The sequence below is a fragment of the Phacochoerus africanus genome, chromosome 9, assembly GCF_016906955.1.
Source record: "Phacochoerus africanus isolate WHEZ1 chromosome 9, ROS_Pafr_v1, whole genome shotgun sequence".
Classification (NCBI taxonomy): domain Eukaryota; kingdom Metazoa; phylum Chordata; class Mammalia; order Artiodactyla; family Suidae; genus Phacochoerus; species Phacochoerus africanus.
Genome location: NC_062552.1, coordinates 79,055,339 through 79,072,378, shown reverse-complemented (window position 1 = coordinate 79,072,378; position 17,040 = coordinate 79,055,339). Strand labels below are relative to the sequence as shown.

The following is a 17,040-nucleotide window of genomic DNA, read 5'->3' as shown; positions in this document are numbered from 1 at the left end:
CCCCTCAGTGTAGTAATTTACAATCTAGTTCGAAGGCCAGTATTCTCTAAACTAGCCATTGGTGAAGGTAGACAGAGGAATGGAGTAAGGAAAAGAAGAATACTCCATTCCTCATTTCTAATTCAGTAGACCTGAGAATGTCTTTGTACACAGTTCCCTGTCTAAAGAAAGCCACTATGCTGGAGAAGTTCCTTGGGTAATGAATATGTCTTGGTTTGTTTGCTCAGGATGTTATTTGAGACCTAAACAGAAGTAATAACTAAGCAACTCCTCAGTAGGACCCAAAAGTTCCAAGGCAGTTGGTAAATGACAGTTACAGAGAAAGCAGGGGCAGAAAAAACATGTAGGGAAATGAATGACGAACTAGGCCCAGGAGATGCTGAAACTGTGTAATAAAGACGTTATAGCACCCACCTTTGAGTGTCCATCTGACAACTCTCCCCTCCGTCCTAACTTGCTTCCGATTTTCAGCATGCTGGATAGCAGCAATCAACCTCCCTGGAGCAACGAGCTTGTAGAACAGCTACAGCAGCAAGTCTCTCAGCTGCAGCATCAGCTGGATGCTGAACTGGAGGAGAAGAGGGAAGTCTTACTTCAGCTGTCAAGAGAGAAAGGTAGGTCAAGCCTTGAAGAGCTCTCTCAAATGATGCATTCTGTACATCTGGACTGGGAGAAAGGAACTTGGGCCAGCATTTCTCCAATCCCATTACATGATCCTGTTTTTGTGTGGGTCATGGATAACTAGAATAAGAACACTGACAATCAGATCAGATACACAATCAAGAAAGCATAACACCAACCTCAGACGTGTACCTTTCCCTATGTAATGACTTTACATGTGGGAGAATGCCAGTTTTTTTTTTTTTTAAACCAATGGAATTTACTTTAAAAAAAACTTTTTATGATAGTTTATTTACAATGTACTGCCAATTCTTTTTTTCTTTTTTTTGTCTTTTTAGGGCTGTGGCATATGAAAGCTCTCAGGCTAGGGGTCTAATCGGAGCTGTAGCTGCTGGCCTATACCACAGCCACACCAACGCCGGATCCTCAACCCAATGAACAAGGCCAGGGATCAAGCCCATAACCCCATGGTTCCCAGCCAGACCTGTTTCTGCTATGCCATGACGGGAACCCCCCAGTTCTTAATATATATATTAATTAATATATTATTACTAATATATAATATATACGTATATTGCTTTTTAGAGCCACACCCACGTCGTATGGAAATTCCTAGGCTAGGGGTCGAATCGGAGCTTCAGCTGCCAGCCATCACCACAGCCACAACAACGCAGGACCTGAGCCGCATCTGCAATCTGCACCATAGCTCACAGCAACACCAGATCCTTAACCCACTGAGCGAGGTCAGGGATTGAACCTGCATCCTAATGGGATGCTAGTCAGATTTGTTAACTGCTGAACCACGATGGAAACTCCTAATTTATAATATTTTTAAACATTTGCTTTCTTTGTCGAAAGTATTAAAAATGAATTTTCCTGCTTTTTATTCTCATTAATCATTTTAGGGTGGTTGGGAATTGTGTTGCTTTGTTTTAGCGTTTAATGCTTGAAGTTGATGATTAGCAAATTATCGCTCTTGGTTACCACTACCATTTCCCTCTGTCTTAATTCTTGGATAACAGTAGTTTTTCTGGGAGTTCCCGTCGTGGCGCAGTGGTTAACGAATCTGACTAGGAACCATGAGGTTGCGGGTTCGGTCCCTGCCCTTGCTCAGTGGGTTAAGGACCTGGCATTGCCCTGAGCTGTGTGGGTTGCAGATGCGGCTGGGATCCCGCGTTGCTATTGCTCTGGTGTAGGCTGGCGTAGCCCAGGACAGGGCTCCGATTCGACCCCTGTCCTGGAAACCTCCATATGCCGCGGGAGCAGCCCCAAAAAATAGCCAAAAAAAAAAAAAGACATAGTAGTTATTCTGAAGATTTTAAAATACTATCAAATAGACCTTTGTCTCCCTTCTTTTTGCTATTCTGGATGTTGATATTTAGTTTTAAGCTTATATTTCATCAGATTCTAGTATATTCACATAAAAGAATGTGACATCAAGAAAAATAGAGGCAGTAACCATAAAAGGATAAAGCTTAGGAGCACATGCTAAGGATCTTGTAGAATGGATGAAGTACAAGACTTGTGAAGACTTTAGGATAATCTAATCTAACCTGTCTCTAATGCAAGATAACGATATGATCACACTAAACACCCATCACCTTCCTTCTCCGAAGCACATACACATAAATGTCCAAATGCCCAACCTTTCCACCTGCAGGTCAGAGTGGATGTGGAGGTGGGTTGTCTTAGATAGCCAATAGCGTAGAAGTCAGAATGGAGTTGGGGAGGAGGTGGGGAGAGGTTAATTTAAATGGTGCTATAAAAAGTTTGGGCTGTCCCAGCCTGTTAAGTGGCTGTTTGTTATTGTTGTTGTTTTCCCTTCTGTACAGTTCTGCAGGTGTTTTTGTTGTTGTTGGAGTAAGTATCAATTCTAGAACCACTTTGTAGAAATAAGAGAGAATTGCTTCTGTAAGGGCAAGTTTATAAAATTAATAAAACTTTAGTGGGGAAATGTAACTCACACTTGGGCCAACTTTAACATGGTTACTGGTAACTACAGGGTTTCAACTTTCTATGTTATTTTTTCCCCAGCTCAAAACAAGGATCTGAAGCTTGAAGTCACCAACCTCCTTCAGAAGCATAAACAGGAAGTAGAGAACCTCCAAAATAAAGATGCAATTTCCCAATCTCCTGATAGGCAATCTGAACCAGCCACGCATCCTGGTCTGTTCCAGGAGACCTCTAAGATAGAGGTAGGAGCATCTTTCATCAAGGAAGTCCCCTCTACAGAGGGATTGCTGGCAAATGTCCCTAGAAAAGATGAAGGGATTAGAAAACTAACTGAATAAACTTTTGTCCTCATTGAGGACAATATCTGGAAGGATAGGAGGAGGCTGAGAGTAGAGATAGCTTCATGAGCTCCGCAGATTTTTTTCTCGCACTGTACAGCTCATAAAATTTAGAGTCTTTTTCAGATAAGGACTTGCAATGATCTGCTGAAGAGCAAACAGCCACAGGAGTTTGTATAACTTACTCACTGCTGCTGTTAACCATGAGGAGCTAGGAGACTTGTGAACTAACACCGGTTCTCTTTTACATTTTGGAGTAAATCTTGCTGCTGATATTTTACTATTACCAACAGCTGCTTTAGAGAAAAGTTCTCACTGTATCTATCAAATTAATGCTCCCTTTTACCAACGCTTTGCTCTCTGTAGCCCTGTGAACCAAAAAACCAAGATGAAAAGAAACTGTCCCAGATGTTAAGTGAGTTGCAAGTATCGCATGCAGAGACCACATTGGAACTAGAAAAGACCAGAGACATGCTTATTCTGCAGCGCAAAATCAACGTGTGTTATCAGGTGCAAGAAAAGACGGTACAGGAAGGGGATAGGTAAACGGGCACATGGGAACCACTTAAAAGACTGGGAATGAAGCCAAGTTCACTTCAGCCCGAGTTTCCAGGGCTGATTCAAGGTGATTTGCTGTCCTATGCAAACACAGAATGTTGCCCTTTGAAGAACTGGAGGACTCACACGTGCCTATTGCCCCTTGGCAATAGAAGCTAGAAGGGGCCAGCTAGTGAAAATGGCAAGTGTGAAGTTTCTGGGTTCAAATGTTGCCAGTTCCAGGAAAAATACTACCCTATGGCACTAATAGCACAACTGGTCCTGGAGGGGGTCTGTGAGGAACCCAAGCCTTTTTCTAGTGGATGATTGATTCTGCCCTGCTAAGGAGATAGTGGAGCCTCCTTTTCCCAGCAAGTACCACCTTTTTATCTGGGCTCTTTGGTTCCGGACCACTGAGATAGAAAAGTTCAGACATTATTTCATTTCAGGAGGAACTGGATGCAATGATGACAAAAGCCGATAGTGAAAATAAAGATCACGAAGAAAAGCTGGAGAGGTTGAATCAACTCCTAGATCTCAAGAACAAGCGTATCAATCAGCTGGAAGGTATTTTAAGAAGCCTTGGCCTTCCAATATCCGGCAAGTCTTAGTACTTTGTTCACCTCATCTTAGGATCTGTCACAGAGCTAAATCCCTGTGCTCTCCTCTCTGCACCTGTCTAGAGGGTCCCCTCTTATGTCCTCACTGTATGACGTATCTCTCTTGTTCTTTATCCTATTGTTTTTGTTGTTAGAGCTTCTTTTTCTCCATCTTGTTAGTGTCTTTTCTCTGATTTCTTTGGAGAATTTCAACAAGTCCCAGTAATACTGAATCTATTTGGAAAACAAGAGTATTGTTGGCCTCACAGTGGGGAATGCTCTCTCTCTCTCAAGATTGTTTCCTCAAGCCAGGCCTGTAGTGCAATTTTCATGAGATAATAGCGCTACATCACTCATCTCTCAGCATCCTTTGCTGTGATTTTTCTCCAAAAGCCTCTGAATTTTTTGTTGCAGTTTGAGGGTGTCTACGGGACAGCTGGCTGGACACATATGTAGATTTCATAATGTGATACTTTCTATGTTTAGTATAGTCACTGTAGACAAGGATCTGGTCTGAGCCTTGCATGTTGACAAAACTGGCTTTATTATTATACCCAGTGGTGAGAGATCTGACTCATACTAACCGAATTAATCAAAGACTGATATTTATACCAGAATATTATTTTATGATAGTGGCTCTTTTCATTGCTGCTATGAGAATATGCTCAGGACAGCCTGTTTTCTGGAAAGCAGAATCAATCAGAAGGATACACCATGAGCATGGAACTAGAGTAAAGAGAGGTGGGTCATTCTGGGGCATGATTTACACGTGCCAGGGTGAGTCTGTTAAAAAGTCCCTGCCATATAACAGGAAGTCCCTTTGGACTGAAATTCTCATGTCTTTCAGATTCAGGGTCTTTCTCCTGGAACAGTGCAGGATAAATACCCTTACCTACTTCTAAAGATTCATTTGCTGGAGTTCCCGTCATGGCGCAGTGGTTAACAAATCCGACTAGGAACCATGAGGTTGCGGGTTCGATCCCAGCTCTTGCTCAGTGGGTGAACGATCGATCCCAGCTCTTGCTCAGTGGGTGAACGATCCGGCGTTGCCGTGAGCTGTGGTGTAGGTTGCAGACGCGGCTCGGATCCTGCGTTGCTGTGTCTCTGGCGTAGACCGGTGGCTACAGCTCCGATTAGACCCCTAGCCTGGGAACCTCCATATGCCGCGGGAGCATCCCAAAGAAATAGGAAAAAAGACAAAAAAAAAAAAAAGATTCATTTGCTTTAACTTATAGTTCTTTCATTACTGGTAAGGCTAAAGGGCATTTTCATTTATTTTCAGTTTTTTATATAATTTATTTGGAGAATTGCCTGTTTCTGCCCTTTACTTCTTTCTCAATAGTATTTTATTGACTTGGAGAATTTCTTTATATGCTAAGATGATTAACCTTGTGTCATGTGCAAAGTTTTGAATATATTTTATTTAGTTATCAATTAAGAAACCATTCATCAGTATCAGTACTCTATTGATTTTGGGCAGGGAGACATTCTGATGTATCCAAAAAAATTTTTCTTTTGGTCTTTTTAGGGCCGCACCTGTGGCATATGTAGGTTCCCAGGCTAGGGGTTGAATTAGAGCTGTAGCCTCCAGCCTACACCACAGCCACAGCAATGCCAGGTCCTTAACCCACTGAGCGAGGCCAGAGATTGAACCTACATCCTCATGAATGCTAGTCAGATTCGTTTCTGCTGAGTCACGACAGGAACTCCCCCAAATAGCTTTATTCTACTACTTTAACTCTTGAAAAATAGGATCTTCACCATCAACACACTGTGACAACTCAAATACTCCTCAATTTGAAGCAGACTATATATCAAAATTTCTGGTTGGTTGGACATGGGAGATAGTACACAAGTTGGTGGACTGTCTCACATATCTTTACATCCCATTGCCAACACTTTCAACTTCTTTCTGGTAAGTGCCCTCCCACACTTTTTACTCCATTATCCTTTTGACTTAAAGTGGATTTAAGTCCACTAGAAAAAGGAAAGGGAAGTCATATCTTAATGGGGCCCAGTGTAATGTAATAGACACCATGGCTGTAATGTGGTACTTTCTCCATGGTCAGTATTCCAAACTTCTGGAAATACTTGCGTTTTGTATTTCTAGTACTTCTCTAATGGAATTATCAATTAAATCATAGGCTCTTGCTGTAAGCCAAAACAGTGTCATCTGTAGATGAAACTGTGCCTAGTTGTAATTCTCTTGCTTTTCTTTATGAATCACATGGTTTCTTAAAATAGTCACAACTTGGACTTTCAGATGGTTTTTATTCTCTTTCTGTCCACCTTCCCTTACCCTAAGGAAGAACTCCCTACCCTTTAATGGATAGGCAGTTTTCTTTCCCCTCTAGAACAGCTCAAAGACGTGGCTTATGGCACACGACAGTTGTCATTATGTCTGGAACCACGGCCAGCCCATGGACATGAGGATAAAGTGGACGTTTCTCTGCGACACAAGAGTGAGAATCTTTTTGAACTGCACATCCACCAGGCCTTCCTGACATGTGCCGCCCTGGCTCAGGCTGGAGACTCTGAACCTACCACTTTTTGCACCTATTCCTTCTATGACTTTGAAACCCACTGTACTCCATTAGCTGTGGGGCCACAGCCCATCTATGACTTCACTTCCCAGTATGTGGTAGAGACAGATTCCCTCTTCTTGCACTACCTTCAAGGGGCTTCAGCCCAGCTTGATCTACACCAGGCTCAAGCCAGTGAGCACCACACACTTGCAGCTGGATGGATTTGCTTTGACAAGGTTCTAGAAACTGTGGAGAGAGTCCATGGCTCTGCCACACTTACTGGTAAGTGCTGTCAACCTCCTACAGCACCCAGGACTAAGGTGGAATTTCCCAAAGTGTGTAGTTGCTCCTCTGGAGGTTTCCCATTTTCTTCCTCTGCCTTTGTTCTTGATCTTCATTACACCATCTGTATCCTCCATGCCTTTCATACTTTCTGCTACCCAGGAGCTGGTGGAGAAGTCTTCGGGGTGCTAGAGTACTGGATGAGGCTGCGCTTCCCCATAAGATCCAGCCTACAAGCTTACAATAAGCGAAAGAAAGCCCAGGCATACCTGTCAGCTAATGTGCTTGGAGCCTGGGAGGCCCAGGAGGATGAGGTGAGAAAAAGGATGTGCTTATGCATCTCCAAGGAGACTCATCCCAGCAGCTCATGAGAACAGCTCAATCTTATACACTCTCAAGTACTTGTTGAGTGTGAGTGAAAGAGAAAAACTGTCACACCATGACTAGTCCAGATTCTTCCCTTGGTCAAGCTTGAGTGTGAAGAGAAATCATGCCCTTGGAGCTAGCTACCTCTCCCTGCTCTTCTTTGTTCCATCCTTTAAGGCCCCAGCGCCAGCATCTCCCCCAGATAGTTATCTGTCAGAGCTAGTTTGCAGACAGGTGAAAGTCACTAATTAGGCTTTTCTGTGGCCAGTCAGGATTTAGCAGTTCTCTAGGTCATAGCTATTCCTCATCAAGGGTACTGGGCTCCACCTGCAATGACTTGCTCAGCTTCCCCTCTTCCTCAGTCCAAGACCGGCATCTTTTCAGTCCAGATCAAAGGCTTGGAAGCATCAGAATGAACTGCGGGTGGAAATCATCCGATGCTGCGGCCTCCGGAGTCAACGGCTGGGGGCCCAACCCAGTCCGTATGCCATGTATCGCTTCTTTACCTTTTCTGACCACGACACTGCCATCATCCCATCCAGTAACAATCCCTACTTCAGGGACCAGGCTCGGTTCCCTGTGCTTGTGACTTCTGACCTGGATCAGTATCTGAGGGAAGAGGCCCTGTCTGTGTATGTTTTTGATGATGAAGACTCAGAGCCTGGCTCATACCTCGGCTGTGTCCAAGTGCCCTTGCTTCCTCTTGCACAAAACAAATCCATTAAAGGTGGGAGTTCAGGGTTATTAAATCTTTATGCTCTCTTTCCAGTATTGTCTCCCTGTCCTAATTCTACTTTTTTTGATTACTTGCTTGGAACAGTCTCTTTTAAAGACTACTGAAAAGATTTGCGAATGTTGTCAAGAGCAACAGAGTTAGAAGACTTAGAGGCCAACTAATCACATGGAAGCATTGGCTTCTGCTTTTTAGCAACAGAAGCAAGATTCCCAAGTGGGTATACCCACCAATCTGAATTCCATACCTCTGTGTCTGAGCCAACATTTTCTATGTGGTGTCTCCCTTAAGTATTTGTCTTAAGGCCTGTTGTTTCTTAGCACATGATTAGATATCACATTATAAGCTGTGTCCTTAATACTGCCCCGTAATTCTCGTATTTCTTCTAAACATTAGACATAAGTTAGACTTCTGTGCCACACCATGACAAATTTCTTGGACTTCTTCCCCTCAGCTGAACTCCATACCACCTTACCATCCATTCATACCCAGGGTTGTAAGGTATACCTAAGGGCCAACTCTGATTACAGTCCTTGAAAGATGAGCAGCTGTCAGTGCTGTGCTCTCATTAGGAAGTGTGGATGGGTGCAGCCAATACCAACCACATTTAACAAGCTTCCAGATGTTCCAGGAGGTGTGTGAGGCCTCCCTCCCAATACCTCAAGTGCGAGGGAGAGAGAGAGATTGAGAGAGAGGGAGAAAGGCTGACACTTTTGCTCACAACCCATCCTTTGCTGAAGACAGGCAATGTGAGCCATCTGTTAAATTATTCAATGTTACAAATCAGAAGTCTGGCATTTGGAAAAAGCCATTTTGCTTAAGTTTTTCTTGGCTTTTTTATTTTAGAAATAGGGAGCACCTGGGTGTATATAATGGTTTTTCTTGGTATGCCTAAGGCGTAGCAACAATTTGGAATAGTAATGAGAATGTGCTCTTGTTTATTGGCTGGGCGACTGACAACAAGCAAGCTGTACCTCTCTGTACATCTTTTGACTGTCCTTTCCCAAACCTGGACATACATAACTTCTCCTATAAATATTCTAAGTGAATATTAGAAGTAAATATTCTGAGCAAATATAAATATTCACTGATACTTTGTATTACTTCTGAGTGTACTGTTACCACGATTATTTGATGGGTGTTGATTAATTGTAAAACTATGGTGGGGTGATAGGTAAGGTGCTGATAAACGCTAACTTGCCCATTTCATGTGATCAGATCTTATTAACATCTCTGTCTCTCAGGTGATTTTAACCTCCTTGACCCTGCGGGAAAACCCAATGGATCTGTTCAGGTGCAACTGGATTGGAAGTCTTGCTACCTTCCCCCGGAGAGCTTCCCCAAAGCAGAAACTCAGAGTGAGGAGGATACCAAGGACAGTTTAGAGACCTCAGATGAAGAGAAAGATGCTTCCTTTCTTCCCCGGGCAGCCGATCTCCACAGATTTGAGGAAAACAGTATTAAAATTGGGGTAAAAGATTCCTTCTGTGAATGTCCTATGTTCTGCAAATTTAATCTGCACCCTTCATAATGCTGTGAGGCTATTGATGGAGCAGAATCCTGGGTTTTACTGTGAGGAGGAGAGAGAGATGGCCTCTCAGCTATGTGGCAGGAGGAAACTGAGGTTTAATGCCAGCTCACAAATCCCTTCCTTTGTATATCAAGGCTGTTAAACTATCACCTTGTAAGGCTGTCTCTGATCCTTCCAATTAGGACCAGATGATACCTGTTGAGATTCCCATTGAAGCTGGCCAGTATCAAGCTAAGAGAAAACCACCTCAGGTGGGAGAAAGAAAGGAAAGGGGGCACCAGGTTGCAGGCTACTCAAGAAGAAAACATGGCAAGAGAACAGGTATCCAAGGAAAGAACAGAATGGAGTATCTTAGTCGTAACATCTTAAATGGAAATACACTACAGGTAAGGCCTTAGAAATCTTGAAGAAGTAAAATATGGGTTGGAGTGCCCCCAAATGTATTATTCTCAGAGGCAGAAGCAGGCACACAAGATAAACAGTAGTTATGACTTTTTGTGGCTAGCACATGTTTCCACAACCGTGAGTAGTTTAATAATCCTCTGGACTGTCCATTTCAGTGTAATTTAATTCAATAGGTTATGTGCTCTGCAACTTCGGTACCACAGTCTTAACCAGGCCACTCCAACTGTAATCAAGATAAAGAACAAGCATTTATTGAATACTGCCTTTTCTTCATAGGAAACTGGATTAGTTACTATGTGGCCTAAAATATATATGCGTGTGTATATGAGATTATAAGTATATATTGTAATATTTTATAATATATTTACATTATTGTAATTTATGTTGTATTATATAAACAATAATATGCAATATTAATTTTATTTTACTATATTTATACAATATACTTACATATAATTATATTTGAATCTGAAGCAGGTGAACTACACTGAATTGAAATTCTCAGGGCTTAAGATCTCCACAGATGATGGTTTAAAAAAACAGCAAAAAGAAGAGGAAATGACATCATCCCACTCAGCATGGGTGCAAAAGGAAGCCCTGCATCCTGTGAATGGTATTGTCTTGCTAAATCTGATTTTCGTATGTAATCACTGATTTATTTTATCAAGCTGGTTATTCACTTTTCTTCTTTCATTTTGCATTGCTAAACTTTTCAGGCAAAATTAATACTGAGGACCCAAATCTTGGTTTTACATTACAAGTGTGCTGGTTTGGCCAATCAAGCTGTAATTCTCAAAGTAGCTATGTATTTAATCTAGCTAGCTAGTCAGTTTAGCTAGCAAGTATAAAATATTAATTCACCTAGGGTCTTGTGCATTATAATTATAAAGAAATAAGAGGAGGAGGTGGTTGGGTCATTTGTGAAGTTAATCCAAATTTCTTTCTTTTCTTTTTTTTTTTTTTAGGGCCGCACCCAGGGCACATGGAAGTTTCCAGGCTAGGTGTCGAATCAGAGCCACAGCAGCCAGTCACAGCCACAGCAACCTGGGATCAGAGCCGTGTCTGTGACCTACACCACAGCTCACAGCAACTCCAGATCCTTAACCCACTGAGCTAGGCCAGGGATCGAACTTGCATCCTCATGAACACTAGTCTGATTAGATTCTGCTGAGCCACGATGGGAACTCCCCCAAATTTCTTTTTAAAATAAGGCAAGGCTTTTTGTTACAATGAAAAGTAGACACAATTGATTTCAGGTTATAATAACAGCAAATTAGGTAATTCAGACCAACTCTCCCATTGATGACAGTTGAAAAGCTAACATTAATATGTTTCTTTAAAATCCTGATGTTTCTTAAAAGCATTAAAGGGCCAATAAGGCAGGGAGGAATCACCTGGTCTAAATAGGGGGGCAATGACTGGAGCTCAGAGAAGTGAGCTGGAATTACTTCAGCCCTAGGATACTTCTGGTCTGAAAGAAGCAGTGCAGAGATAGAACCATGTTTTTGGTGGAATTTGGGGGTGGAGAAATGGGATACGATGTGAGTCTGGTTTCTGCCCAGCATAGAAAAGTGTCTGCCCAGAGCAGAATTTCACAGTGTGGTCTGGCCCTCTGATGGCAGCACTGTTCTGAGTCTCTTATCCTTTGAGAGGCAGAACTGGGCTTTGGGCACTTTCAGGCTACAGGGACAAGAGCTGACCTGAAGCCCACCAGACTCCAGACATTGAAGTTATGAAACACAACCTGCACAACAGCTGTGTTTACTACCTTCATGAAGGTAAAAGCCGAACTTTAAAACTATTAGCAAGAAACTGGGGCTGTGAAAATTGATATTATAAGTTTTTAAAGACATACTGTTTTAAAATAATTTCCAAAATAATTTCAAACTTATTATATAAGAGCTGCATGAATAAGACAAAAAATTCACATAAACCCTTCATATAAATTCATCAACTTTTAACATTTTTCCACATTTTGCTTTATTTTTTTTGTGACTATTCCTTGAGAATAATTTTCAAATATCATGCTCCCTTATTCCTGTATATTTCAATTAGGAAAAGGATATTATTAACCACAGTACAATTATCAAGTTTGCAAATTTAACATGGATACATTATCACCCAACATCCAGTCCATTTTTCAGAATATGTCAATTATCTCAATAATAGTCATTATATCAGGCTTTCCCCCCACTTCATTTAATCTAGGATCATACATTGCATTCAGTCATACATTCCTTTCATCTGGAACAGTTCCTCTTCTTTGTCTTTCATGATGTTGACATTTTGAAGAGTAGATGAGCTGTTTTGCAGAGTGTGCCTCAATTTGTATTTGTCTGAAGTTTCTTCATTGTTTGATTCAGGTTATGGTATTTTTAATAGGAACACAGAAGTGATATTGTGTCCTTCTCACGGATAACGTTAGGAGGTACCTGATGCTAGTTTGTGCAGTTATTGGTAATGTTAACTTTGATCACTTGGCTAAGAAAACATCTCTCACATTTTTCCATCATAAAGTAATCTATGAGAAGATGTTTTGAGTCTATATAAATATCTTATTCTTCATCAGATTTCATCTAATAGTTTTTGCATCCATTTATGTAGGTTTTTTGGCCTGAGTCAGAAAATGTTTGCTAAATACATTTCAGGGAGTTCAAGTCATGGCTCAGCATTAATGAACTCAACTAGTATCCATGAAGACTCAGGTTCAATCCCTGGCCTCAATCAGTGGGTTAAAAGATCTAGGGTTGCTGTGAGCTGTGGTGTAGGTGGCAGACATGGCTCAGATCTGGTATTGCTGTGGCTGTGATTCCACCCCTAGCCTGGGAACTTCCATATGCCATGGGTGTAGCCCTAAAAGACAAAACAAAACAAAAACAAAAAAGAAAGGAAAAAAGTCTTTGCAGGTGTAATTACAAATTTTGAGATGAGATTATCTTGGGTTATCAAAGTAGATTCTAACCCAATGAAAGTGTACTTATTAGAGACACACAGAGATACAGAGGCAGAAGAGAAGGAAGCAGTATGACCACAGAGTCAGAGATTGGAGTGATATGGCAGGAGGAGTGCCTGGAGCCACCAGAAGCTGGAAAAGATAAAGGGAAAAAGGAAAAGACAGATAGTCTTCTGGAGTGAGCACAGACTTGATTATGGATGTCTAGCCTCTAGACTTGGTGAGAGAATAAATTTGTTTTGTTTTTTTTTTTTCTTTTGTGAATGCTTTCATCTTTATTTCTGTGAGATACTGGAGTTCCCCTCATGGCTCAGCGGTTAGCAAACCCGAATAGTATCCAGGAAGATGCGGGTTTGATCTCTGGCCTTGCTCAGTGGGGTAAGGATCTGGTGTTGCCATGAGCTGTGGGGTAGGTCTCAGATGTGGCTCAGATCTGGTGTTGCTGTGGCTGTGGTGTAGGCTGGCAGCTGTAGCTCTGATTGGACCCCTAGCCTGGGAACCTCCATATGCCACAGATTCAGCCCTGAAAAGACCAAAAAAAAGGAGACAAAAAAATAAAATAAAATACTTGAGATACTGAGTTCCCACTGTAGTGCAGTGGGTTAAATATCCAGCATGTTTCCCAGCTGTGGCTTGGATTCAGTCCCTGGCCTGGAAACTTCCATATGCTGCTGGTACAGTAAAAAAAAAAAAAAAAAAAAAAAAAAATTACTCGAACAGACATTTCATCCATAACAAGGTTAAGTGACTTGTACATGTTTTATGTAAAACAGAAGCACAACCAAGGCTAGCATAACTTCTGGCCCAGCAACTGACATCACTGAAAGAACTCATAAGAAGTTCACTAAGGAGTTCCTGTTGTGGCGCAGTGGAAATGAATCCGACTAGGAAACATGAGGTTTCAGGTTCAATCCCTGGCTTCACTCAGTGGGTTAGGGATCCAGTGTTGCCATGAGCTGTGGTGTAGGTCGCAGATGCAGCTCGGATCTGGTGTTGCTGTGGCGTGAGCTGGCAGCTGTAGCTCTGATTGGACCCCTACCCTGGGAACATCCATATGCCACAGGTGTGGCCCTAAAGTGCAAAAAAAAAAAAAAAAATCACTAAAACCTTGAAGACCTATTACTTTGTTGTAGAATGAATGACTCTTCAGAAAAAAAGACATGAAGGATAAAATGAGGTGGTCTAATCTACATTCATTTAAATGTAGGAGAAGAGAAAGCGGGAGGGCAGAGGCAATATTTAAGGCAATATATCTAATTCATATCTTCATTCAGAAAACAAAGACATGAAAAGGTCTGTTTCCTCTGGGATCTTAACTGTCACTCTCAGTCAGTTGTGGGTTGCTTTCTTCAGTTTCTTTTGGCGACTTCTGGATTTGAGCATCAGATTCATCTATCTAATCTGAATGTCCATCAGGGACAGTTTTGAAATTTCAAGGCTTCACACAGAATCTTTACTTCACTATACCCCCAAGGAATTTCTGGCCTGGGAGCACGTTCTGGTTGCTGCTGAGGTAGACAAGAAGTTTGGACAACTGAAAGCAGTGATGGTGCATCCCCTCAGGTTACACAGTGGTTTCTTTTTTTCTTAATGGAAGCATAGTTATGTACTATATTATAGAAATTACGAGTGTGCTATGTAGTGATTCACAATTTGGAAATGTTATACTCCATTTATAGTTATAAAATATTGGCTATATTCCCTGGGTTGTACAGTATACCCTTGTAGCTTATTTATTTTATACATAGTAGTTTGTACTTCTTAGTCCCTACCCCTACCTTAGCCTCCCTCCCTTTCCTTTCCTCACTGGTAACCACTAGTTTGTTCTTTATATCTGCGTTTGTTACTTTTTTGTTCACTAGTTTATTTTTTAGATTCCACACACATATGTGATACCATACTATATTTGTCTGACAGTTCCCTTAGTATAATAACCTCCAACAACATCTATGCTGTTACAAATAGCAAAATCTCTTTCTTTTCTTTTCTTTCTTTTTTTTTTTTTTTTTTTTTTTGCTTTTTAGGCATATGGTACCTACAGCATATGGAAGTTCCCAAGCTAGGGGTCGAATCTGAGCTGCAGCTGCCAGTCTACACTACAGCCACAGCAACATGTAATCCTAACCATGTCTGTGACCTACACCACAGCTCATGGCAATGCGGGATCCTTAACCCACTGAGTGGGGCCAGGAATTGAACCTGCATCTTCATGGATACTAGTTGGGTTCATTATCACTGAGCCATGACAGGAACTCCAGATTTCATTCTTCTTAATGGCTGAGTAGTAATGCATTGTGTGTGCGATCTCACATCTTCTTTATCCATTCATCTGTTAATGAACACTCTGATTGCTTCCATATCTTGTCAACTGTAAATTATACTGCTGTGAATATTAGGATGCATGTATCTTGAATTAGTGATTTGAGCTGTTTTTTTTTTTTTTCCAGATATATACACAGGAGTGGAATTGGGTCACGTGATAGTTCTATTCTTAGTTCTTTGAGAAAATTCTATATTGCTTTCCACAGTAGCTACACCAGTTTACATTCCCACCAACAATATGCAAGTTTCTTTTTTCTCCATATCCTCACCAATATTTGTTATTTGTGTTCTTTTTGATGCTAGCCATTCTGATAGCTGTGAGGTGATATCTCATTGTGGTTTTTTAACTGAAGTATAGTTATTTACAGCATTGTGTTTCAGGTGTATAGAAAAGTGATTTGGTTGCATATATTTTTTTAGATAATTTTCCACCATAGGTTATAATAAGATATTAAATATACAATAAATCCTTGCTTGTGTTATACAGTAAATTCTTGTTTGTTGTGTATTTCATGTATAGTAGTTTGTTTCTGTTAATCTCATACTCCTAATTTATCCCTCCTCTATTGCCTTTCACCTTTGGTTACCATAACTTTGTTTTCTATGTCTGTGAGTCTGTTTCCATTTTGTAAATAATCCATCTGCATTGTTTTTTTAGGTTCCACATATAAGTGATACCATATGATATTTATCTTTCTCTTTTTTCAATATTTATTATTTTATTTTATATAATGATTTTTATTTTTTTATCTTTTTCTGTCTTACTTCACTTAGTATGATAATCTCTAGATCCATCCATGTTGCCGCAAATGGTATTATTTCATTCTTTTTATGGCTGAGTAATATTCCATTGTATATATGTACAACGTCTCCTTTATTCATTCCTCTGTGATGGACATTTAGGTTGCTTCCATGTTTTGGCTACTGTAAATAGTGCTTTAATGAACATTGAAGAGCATATCTTTTTGAATTATGTTTTTCTCCAGATATATGCCCAGGAGTGGGATTACTGGATCATAGAGTAGGTTTTTTTTTTGGGGGGGGTTGTTTGTTTTGTTTTGTTTTTGGTCTTTTTAGGGCTGCACCTGCGGCATATGGAGGTTCCCAGGCTAGGGGTCCAGTTGGAGCTACAGCTGCTGGCCTACAGCACAGCCACATCAATGCAGGATCTGTGCCACATCTACGATCTACACCACAGCTCATGGCAACGCCGGATCCTTAACCCTCCAAGCAAGGCCAGGGATCAAACCCGAAACCTCATGGTTCCTAGTCAGATTAGTTTCCACTGTACCACGATGGGAACTGCACATACGGTAGTTTTATTTTTAGTTTTTAAAGAGTCGACATTCTGTTCTCCATGTGGTTATACCAATTTACATTCCCACAAATAGTGTAGAAAGGTTCCCTTTCTTCCCATTCTCTCTCCAGCATTTGTTATTTGTAGACTTTAACGATGGTTATTCTGACCGGTGTGAGGTGGTATCTCATTGTGGTTTTGATTTGCATTTTTCTAATAATTAGCAATGTTGAGCTTCTTTTCATGTGCCTGTTGGCCATTGTCTGTCTTCTTTGGAGAAATGTCTCTTTAGGTCTTCTGCCCATTTTTCAGTTGGATGTTTGTTTTTTTGTGGTTGAGTTGTATGAGCTGTTTGTATATTTTGGAAATTAAGCCCTTGTCAGCTGCATCGTTTGTAAATATTTTCTCCTATTCTATAGGTTGCCTGTTTGTTCTGTTTATGGTTTCCTTTGCTGTGCAAAAGCTTGCGAGTTTGACTAGATGCCATTTGTTTATTTTTGCTTTTATTTCTATTGCTTTGGGAGACTGACCTAAGAAAACATTGGTACGATTTATGTCACAGAATGTTTTGCCTATGA

The 17,040-nt window shown here is 41.0% G+C and overlaps 1 protein-coding gene across 1 annotated transcript in view; it reads left to right on the top strand.

Moving 5' to 3' along the window:
• Positions 1-376: 376 nt before the first annotated feature.
• The window catches only part of RPGRIP1 (RPGR interacting protein 1), a 53,001-nt gene continuing 36,337 nt past the window's right edge, over positions 377-17,040 (top strand). Inside the window, exons 1-10 of the mRNA XM_047796616.1 lie at positions 377-614; positions 2,656-2,816; positions 3,279-3,422; positions 3,899-4,049; positions 6,403-6,855; positions 7,018-7,169; positions 7,606-7,948; positions 9,199-9,425; positions 9,668-9,871; positions 10,365-10,503. Coding sequence (XP_047652572.1) covers positions 377-614; positions 2,656-2,816; positions 3,279-3,422; positions 3,899-4,049; positions 6,403-6,855; positions 7,018-7,169; positions 7,606-7,948; positions 9,199-9,425; positions 9,668-9,871; positions 10,365-10,503 — 2,212 coding nt within the window. The remainder of the gene's footprint in view (positions 615-2,655; positions 2,817-3,278; positions 3,423-3,898; positions 4,050-6,402; positions 6,856-7,017; positions 7,170-7,605; positions 7,949-9,198; positions 9,426-9,667; positions 9,872-10,364; positions 10,504-17,040) is intronic.